The 9,435-nt window shown below is 51.9% G+C and overlaps 1 protein-coding gene across 5 annotated transcripts in view; it reads right to left on the bottom strand.

The window, feature by feature from the left end:
• Positions 1-2,422: 2,422 nt before the first annotated feature.
• The window catches only part of LOC127581276 (forkhead box protein N1-like), an 88,447-nt gene continuing 81,434 nt past the window's right edge, over positions 2,423-9,435 (bottom strand). For all 5 annotated transcript variants that reach the window (XM_052035496.1, XM_052035501.1, XM_052035497.1 and 2 more), the window contains one exon: positions 2,423-2,816. In XM_052035496.1, coding sequence (XP_051891456.1) covers positions 2,563-2,816 — 254 coding nt within the window. In that variant the 3' untranslated portion in view covers positions 2,423-2,562. The remainder of the gene's footprint in view (positions 2,817-9,435) is intronic.

The raw sequence follows: 9,435 nt of genomic DNA, 5'->3' as shown, positions 1-9,435 counted from the left end.
TGACTTGTTACTGCTTGCACAAGTTGGGTGCTGACATGTCCTTGTGTCGGAGAAGGAGGCCGTTCATTGTGTGTAATCAGACCCCTGATATCGGCCGGGGATAGCGTGCTGACAGTGGTTTGTCTCTCCTGCCAATGGACTTCTCGGTGGTTTGAAGAACAAAACAGTTCTCTGCTGCGTCCTGCCCGATGTTCATCTCTCAACCGCCATCACTGAAACAGGCCTGATTCTGAGATTGGGACTCCTGCTTCGACACTCCTCTGCCAGGGGAAACACCCTCCTCCCCTCAGCTCCGAGAACATTGTGTTTCAGTGAGGTCACCTCTCATTCTGCTAAACGCTGCAGAATGTCAGCCTGGCCTGCTCACTGTGCTTGTACCACAGACCTGCCATCCCATGAACCAGTCTGGTGAACCTTCACCGTCCCTCTCCGGAAGGTGGAGTCATTCAATCAATGAGTCACACAGCAAGGAAACAGGCCCTTCGGCCCATCACTTCCATGCTGACCAAGCTGCCTACCCGAGCTGGTCCCATTTGCCTGTGTTTGTCCCACATCTCTCTGAACCTTTCCCATCCACGGACCTGTCCAAATGTCTATGTTGGAATGTTACCGCCTCTAGCAGCTCCTCTGGCAGCTCGTCCCACGTACCCAGCACCCTCTGTGTGAAAACGTTGCTGCTCAGGTCACCTGTAAATCCTTCCCCTCTCACCTTAAACCTACACCGTCTGGTGTCAGACCCCCCCCCTTCCCCGGGACAACAACCGTGACCTCTCACCCCATCTTTTTTAACTTTCCACTTTAGCTTTATTGCAGTCGGGGCAGTCGTGTGCTCCTCCTGCAGGATGTGGGAAATCAGGGAGATGCCCCGTGTCCCTGGTGACCATCCTGGGGGAAGTGTGTCCGGCTGCAGCTCCTGACTGACCCCATCCAGCCGCTGGAGCTGCAGTTGGACTCACTCAGGGGCATCCGTGATGCTGAGGGTATCATAGACGGGGCTTTTATGGGGGTACAGAGGGTGTAGGGAGGGTGGAGGTGTAGGTAAGGGAGGGCGAGCTGTGTTGTAGATCAGGGAGAACATCACGGCTGCACGTGGAGAGGACATCCCTGGGGGATCATCCAGTGAGGGTGTACGGGTTGAACGGAGAAGTAAGAATGTGCTGAGATCTTTAATGGGATTGTACTGTAGGCCCCCCAGTAATCAGCGGGAATTAGAAGAGCAAATACGTAGTGAGATCACAGAACAACAGGGTTGTTGTAGTCGGTGATTTTAACTTTCCAAACATCGACTGGGAATGCCATAATGTTAAGGGTTTGGATGGGGAGCAATTTGTTAAGTGTGTTTACGAAACATTTCTCAATCACTGTATGTGTGGGATGTGAGGCACCTCGGTTACTGGTCCCTGCACCGTGGCCCCCACACTGAACCTGCCCATGGTGGAGGTGGAGACCGGGACCTTCCCGGGTCCCCGGAGCTTGACACCGGCCACCTGAACAGGTTGACCAGCCCCTCACTCACTGCCGTGTCAGGGAGGGACGTCACCTCCAGAGGTGCTGCAGTAATGAAGCCAGGGAGCTCACGGCCAACTCCTTCTGCAGCTGGGAGCGAAAAACTGCAGACATTTCATCCAAGAACATTCCTCATAAAACCCTCAGTCAGCTCCCTCGATTGGCTGTAAATAAGGAGCTTGTCCTGCACCGTGATTGGCTATGTTCAAACACCGTTCTGCATCTTGATTGGCTGTAAGGTACTTGTCCTGCACCGTGATTGGCTGCGTCTCAGCATTGTCCCGCACAGTGATTGGCTAAATAGAAGATTCTGTCCCATATCCATCCCCGTTGTTGCAGCCTCGGGGGGCGGGGTCTGCGGGAGCTGACGGTGCCGGCGGGGCGGGGCGGGGCGGGGCGGGGCGGGGCGGGGCGGGGCGGGGCGGGGCGGCGGGTCGGGTGCCGGCGGGGGGGCGGGGCGGGAGCTGACGGTGCCGGCGGGGGGGTCTGATGGTGCCGTCGGGGGGGTCGGGTGCCGGCGGGGGGGCGGGGCGGGAGCTGACGGTGCCGGCGGGGGGGTCTGACAGTGCCGGGGGGGGTCGGGGTCTGCGGGAGCTGACGGTGCCGGCGGGGGGGTCTGATGGTGCCGGGGGGGGGGGGGTCGGGGTCTGCGGGAGCTGACGGTGCCGGCGGGGGGGTCTGATGGTGCCGGGGGGGGGGTCGGGTCGGGGTCTGCGGGAGCTGACGGTGCCGGCGGGGGGGTCTGACGGTGCCGGGGGGGGGGGGGGGGTCGGGGTCTGCGGGAGCTGACGGTGCCGGCGGGGGGGTCTGATGGTGCCGGGGGGGGGTCGGGGTCTGCGGGAGCTGACGGTGCCGGCGGGGTGGGGGGGTAGTCTGACGGTGCCGGCGGGGGGGTCTGACAGTGCCGGGGGGGTCGGGGTCTGCGGGAGCTGACGGTGCCGGCGGGGGGGTCTGACGGTGCCGGGGGGGGGGTCGGGGTCTGCGGGAGCTGACGGTGCCGGCGGGGGGGTCTGACGGTGCTGGCAGTGGCGGGTCTGCGGCCGCTGTGTCACCACATTACACCAGTGCTACGGGGGTGCAGCCGGTGTGAGTGAGCTGGGAGCGCGACTTGCTCCCTGACCCGGGACAGCCGGCGCACATCTCCGGCAGCCGGGGGTCGGCCGGGCCGCTGTCGCTACCCCGGGACTGAGTGACTGCAGCCATGTCTGTCCAGCAGAAGGGAAGCAGCGAGGGGCTTTGGGGTGACATTGCCGCCGAGACCAGCGGGTCGAGGGTTAAACTGTCAGCCTTCAGCACCTCCCACAGGTTACCTGCAAAAGATATCACAGCTTAAACATAGGGACGTTTAAGAGACTCTTAGACACACGAATGATAGAAAAATAGGGGGCTATGTGGGAGGGGAGGGGAGGGTTAGATAGATCTCAGAGCAGGATAAATGTTGGTACGACATCGTGGGCTGAAGGGCCTGTACTGTGCTGTAGTGTTCTATGTTCTATGAATCGGCAAAGTTGGTGATACTGGGAGTTTCCACAAAATCCAGTAGTGCAAATGGTTCAAATTAACATCAGTAAAGGTATTACGATGAGATGGACTCTGACTTCACGATCTGCCTTGTAACCTTGCACCTCAGTGACCTGCCATTCACTGTACAAGTCCTACCCTGGTCTGACTGTCCAACATGCTTCACCTCACACTTGTCTAAATTGAAATCCATTTGCCATTCCTCAGCCCATCTCCCTAACTGATCAAGATCTCTTCGAAATTCATTGTAACCTGCGTCACTGTCAACAAGACCCCCAAATTTAGTGTCGTGCCGTGTACATTCATATCCAAGTCATTTACATACATAATGAATAACAGAGGTCCCAACACTGACCCCTGAGGCACCCCACTAGTCACAGGTCTCCAGCTGGAAAATCGACCTTCAACCATCACCCCCTGCTTCCTGTCATCAAGCCAATTCTGAATCCCATGTGACCTAACCTTCCAGATCAGCCTGCCATGCAGGACCTTCCATACAGACAACATCCACTGCCCTACCTTCATCTATCCCCTTAGTTACCTCTTCAAAAAAACTTCAAAAGATTTGTCAGACATGACCTGCCATGCACAAAACCATGCTGACTATTCCTGACCAGGCCTTGACTATCCAAGTGATGGTAGATCTTGTCCCTCAGAATTCCCTCCAGTAACTTCCCTACAACTGAAGTCAGGTTCACCGGCCTGTAGTTCCCTGGCCTGTCCTTGCTACCCTTCTTGAACAATGGAACGTAGACATTAAAAATGTCAGCCGTCTCCTTCGGCTCCACACATAGGCGGCCCTGATGCTCCTTAAGAGAACCTAGTCTCTCCCTAGTCACCCTTTTCACCCATTTTAAACCCAAATTAACCTATCCGTACATCTTTGCAATGTGGGAGGAAACCGGAGCACCCGGAGGAAACCCACGCAGACAGTGACGGGAATCGAACCCCGATCGCTGGCACTGTAATAGCGTCGTGCTAACCGCTACGCTACCGTGCCACCACACTCTGCCTGCTGAATCCATCTCATACCCTCTTTTTGCCCTCCTGATAAGCCTGGTCTTAAACTTTTTATATTAGTCGAGGGATTCATTCGTACCCAGCTGCCTAAACGTGACGTATGCTTCCTTCTTTTTCCTGACTTGATATATCTCCTCAGCCAGGGTTCCCTGAACTTGGTATGTCTACCCTTCACCTAACAGGAACATGCTGCCCCTGGACTCTTGATGTGACCCTTTTAAAGGCCTCCCACTTGCCAACTGTTCCTTTGCCTTTAAATAGACCACAGCTAGATCCTGCCTAATGCCCTCAGAGCTGGCCCTGCTCCAGTTCAGGACTTTAACCTGTGCACCTGTTCTATCTTTTCCCATAACTATTTTAAAACTAATAGAATTGTGGTCCCTGGACCCAGAGTGCTCCCCAAATGCCACTGCAGTTACTTGGCCTGCCTCGTTCCCTAGGAGGAGGTCCAGTGTTGCTCCTTCCCGAGTAGGTTCCTCTATATATTGCATGAGGAAACTGTCTTGTACGCACCGCACAAATTCCTCCCCATCCAGGCCCTTTGCACTCTGAGATACCAGGAATATTGAAGTCTCCCACGAGCACTACCCTACTATTCTCACAACTATGTGCAATTTCTCGACACATCTGCTCCTCAAGTTCCCGCTGACTATGGAGGGGGTCTACAATATAGCCCCACCAAGGTGACCATCCCCTTCTTATTTCTAAGTTCTACCCAAATGGCCTCGCTAGATGATCCCTCAAGAATATCCTAAGCACTGCTGTTATGTCCTCCCTTATCAAAAAGGCAACACCCCCTCCACTCCTACTGTTCCTGTCACACCTAAAGTATTGGTATCCCGGAAAATTGAGCTGCCAGTCCTGCCCTTTTCTCAGCCATGTTTCTGTTATGGCCACAATATCCCAGTCCCTAAAGGCAATCCGCGCCCTCAGTTTGTCCGCCTTACCTGTTAAGCTACGTGCATTGAAATAGATGCAGTTTCAAGCAGTGGTCCTATCTGCCCTGTTACAATGAACATGGCTATCCTGATTGCTGGGCTTATACTCTTTGGTTGCTGCACGTACCCCTGTCTTCTCACTGACTTCGCTCTCTCGAGTCTCACCCCCCTGCCAATCTAGTTTAAACCCTCTCTGGTGGCAAAAGCAAATTTCCCCACTAGGATTCCCCCCTCTGGTTCAAGTGGAACCTGTACCTTTTGTACAGGTCGTCTCTACCCCAGAAGAGATCCCAATGACCCAAGAACCTGAATCCCAGGTTCGCCCTCTCGCCCCCTTTATTCGCAGTGTTCTCTCTGGCCATCAGTTGCTGGGTTTACACAGCTGCTTCACCAGCACCCTGCATCTCCTTTACACACACTCAGTCACCAGTCTCCATGTTCTCCAGTTGCAGTTGGGGGGGGAGGGGGGCGGAGCCAGCAGATTTTTTTTAAAGTTGTGTGATTGGTTGAGTGTGTGGCAACTCAGCCAATGAAAGGAAGGCAGGGTAAAGCCGAGCGGCCATTGTGAGAGTGGGCCAGTGTTGGAGTGACCATCTGAGGCTTTGGCTCAAGAGGCTTCGGCGAGGAGGCACAGGCGGGTAGCAGGTAGGAACAGGTAAGGATTTTTGTAGTAGTTAAATAAAAAAACATCAGATTATAACTAATTAAATAAAGTAGGGATGCAGGATCAGGTGATGTGTTGTAGCTGCATGATGTGGGAGCTGGGGGACCCCTTTGTGGTTCCTGGTGACCACATCTGCAGCAAGTGTTGGTTGCTCAAGGAACTCAGGCTCAAAGTTGATGAGCTGGAATCTGAGCTTCAAACACTGCGACGCATCAGGGAGGGGGAGAGTTACCTGGGCGCTGTGTTTCAGGAGGCAGTCACACCCATTAGATTAATTACTTCAAATTCGGTCTGTGGTCAGGGACAAGAGGGTGTGACTGCGAATTAGGCAGATTGGGGGGATCCAAGAGGTGGTGCTGGAGGAGCCTCAGCCCTTGAGCTTGTCAAACAGGTCTGAGATTCTTGCTCCCCGTGCAGATGAGTTTGGGAGCTGCAGGAAGGATGAGCAACCGAACTGTGGCACTGTGGTTCAGGGAGTCACTCAAAAGGGGGCAGGGAAGAGAAATGTAGTTGTAATTGGGGATAGTACAGTCAGGGGAATGGACACAATTCTCTGTCACAAGGATTGAGAGTCCTGTGTTGCCTGCCTGATGCCCAGGTTCGGGATATCTCATCCGACCTGCAGAGGAATTTGGAGTGGGAGGGGAAGGATCCAGTTGTCGTGGTCCATGTGGGTACCAATGACGTAAATAGAACAAGGAAAGGACATCAAACAAAAGAATATCAGAGATAGGAGCAGGAGTCGGCCATCTGGCCCATCGAGCCTGCTCTGCCATTCGATAAAATCATGGCTGATCTGGCCGTGGACTCAGATCCACCTTCCTGCCTTTTCCCCATAACACTTAATTCCCCTACTGTGCAAAAATCTATCTAACTGTGTCTTAAATATATTTAATGAGGGAGCCTCCACTGCTTCCCTGGGCAGAGAATTCCACAGATTCACTACTCTCTGGGAAAAGCAGTTTCTCCTCATCTCCATCCTAAATCTGTTCCACCGAATCTTGAGACCATGTCCCCTAGTTCTAGTTTCACCTACCAGTGGAAACAACCCTCCTGCCTCTATCTTATCTGTCCCGTTCATAATTTTTTATGTTGCTATAAGATCCCCTCTCATTCTTCTGAATTCCAGTGAGTATAGTCCCAGACAACTCAATCTATCCTCATAGGCTAACACCCTCATCTCCGGAATCAACCCGGTGAACCTCCTCTGCACCGCCTCCAAAGCCAATATATCCTTCCTCAAGTAAGGAGACCAGAACTGCACGCAGTACTCCAGGTGTGACCTCACCAGTACCCTGTACAGTTGCAGCATAACCTCCCTGCTCTTAAATTCAATCCCTCCAACAATGAAGGCCAACGTTCCATTTGCCTTCTTGATAACCTGTTGAACCTGCAAACCAAACTTTTGCGATTCATGCACAAGCACTCCCAAGTCCCTCTGCACAGCAACATGCTGCAATCTTTCACCATTTAAATAATAATCTGAGGTTCTGAAAAAGAGGTTCTGCTGATGGAATTTGAGCAGCAAGGGACTAAATTAAAAAGCAGAACCAAGAAGATAATCTCTGGATTACTACCTGAGCCTAAATTGGCACAGGGTCAGTAAGATCAGAGAGTTAAATGTGTGGCTCAAAGATTGGTGTGGGAGAAGTGGGTTTGAATTCGTGGGACATTGGCACCAGTATTGGGGAAGGAGGGAGCTGTTCTGATGGGAGGGGCTCCACCTGAACCATGGTGGGACCAGGGTCCTGGCGAATCGCATAACTAGAGCTGCGGATAGGGCTTTAAACTTAATAGTAGGGGGGTGGGTTCAACAGGTTGGAAGAGTATGGATAAAGTAAAAGGGAAGGAGAGTGCAGGAGAGGTTACTGCAGAATAAAAAACAAGTCAGAAAGTTTAGAAAGGGATAAGAATTTAACTTCAGGCAACATGGAGACAAATTTGAGAAGAAGGGTGGTGAATACAGGACTGAAGGTGTTATATTTGAACGCATGCAGTATACAGAGCAAGGTAGATGAGCTTATAGTGCAGTTAGAAATTGGCAGGTACAGCATTGTGGCCGAAAGAAGATCACAGCTGGGAGCTAAACATCCAAGGATATACATCCTATCGAAAAGACAGGCAGGTGGGCAGAGGGGGTGGGGTGGCTCTGTTGGTTTTCAAAAAAAAGAAATCAAATCCTTAGCAAGAAATGACATAGGATCAGAAGGTGTAGAATCCTTGTGGGTAGAGTTAAGAAACTGCAAGGGTAAATAGACCCTGATGGGAGTTATATACAGGCCGAATAGTAGCCAGGACGTGGGGTACAAATTACAATGGAGATAGAAAAGGCATGTAAGAGAGGCAATGTTACGGTGGTCATGGGGTAGGGGGGATTCAATATGCAGGTGGACTGGTAAAATCAGGTTCTCACTGGATCCCAAGAGAAGGAATTTGTAGAATGCCGACAAGATGGCATTTTAGAGCAGCTTGTGGTCGAGCCCATTAGGGCAAAGGCAATTCTGGATTTCTGCAATGAACCAGATTTGATTAGGGAGCTTCAGGTAAAGGAACCCTCAGGAGGCGGTGATCATTATATGATAGAATTCACCCCGCAGTTTGAGAGGGAGAAGCTAAGATCGGATGTATCGGTATTACAGTTGAGTAAAGGTATCTACAAAGGCATGAGAAAGAGGAGCTGGCCAAAGTTGATTGGAAGGTGACCCCAGCAGGGATGACGGTAGGACAGTTCCGGAGGACTGGAAAATCGCAAATGTCACTCCACTCTTTCAGAAGGGAGGGAGGCAAAAGACAGGAAATTATAGGCCAGTCAGCCTGACTTCAGTGGTTGGTAAGATGTTAAGAGCCCATTATTAAGGATGAGGTGTCAGGGTACTTAGAAGCCATGATAAAATAGGCCAAAGTCAGCATGGTTTCCTTAAGGGGAGATCTTGCCTGACAGATCTGTTGAAGTTCTTTGAGGAAGTAACAGGCAGGATAGACAAAGGAGAGTCAATGGATGTTGTTTACTTGGATTTTCAGAAGGCCTTTGACAAGGTGCCGCACATGAGGCTGCTAAACAAGATAGGAGCCCATGGTATTACAGGAAAGGTACTAGCATGGATAGAAGATTGGCTGACTGGCAGGAGGCAAACAGTGGGGATAAAGGGGGCCATTTCTGGTTGGCTGCCGGTGACTAGTGGTGTTCCCCAGGGGTTGGTGTTGGGTCCACTACTTTTCACATTATATGTTAATGATCTGGATGACGGAATTGATGGCTTTGTGGCCAAGTTTGCGGATGTACAAAGATAGGTGGAGGGGCAGGTAGTGTTGAGGAAGCAGGGAGTCTGCAGAAGGACTTGGACAGGTTGGGGGAATGGGCAAAGAAGTGGCAGATAGAATACAGCGTAGGGAAGTGTATGGTCATGCACTTTGGTAGAAGGAATAAAGGGGAAGACTATTTTCTAAATGGAGAGAGAATTCAGAAATGGGAGTTGCAAAGGGACTTGGGTCCTAGTGCAAGATTCCCTAAAGGTTAACTTGCAGGTTGAGTCAGTAGTAAGGAAGGCAAATGCAATGTTAGCATTCATTTCGAGAGGACTAGAATATAAAAGCAAGGATGTAATGCTGAGGCTTTATAAGGCATTGGTCAGACCACATTTGGAGTATTGTGAGCAGTTTTGGGCCCTGTATCTAAGGAAGGATGTGCTGGTGTTAGAGGGTCAGCAACAGCTGGTGTGTGTGCATGAGAGGAGGGCTGTTCTCAGCACAGAACTCCTCTCCCCTTGTGACCACATCTCTCTGTGG

The sequence above is a fragment of the Pristis pectinata genome, chromosome 21 (genome assembly GCF_009764475.1).
Source record: "Pristis pectinata isolate sPriPec2 chromosome 21, sPriPec2.1.pri, whole genome shotgun sequence".
NCBI classification, from domain to species: domain Eukaryota; kingdom Metazoa; phylum Chordata; class Chondrichthyes; order Rhinopristiformes; family Pristidae; genus Pristis; species Pristis pectinata.
The sequence above is the reverse complement of the archived record's forward strand: the minus strand, read 5'-3'. Positions and strand labels throughout refer to the sequence as shown.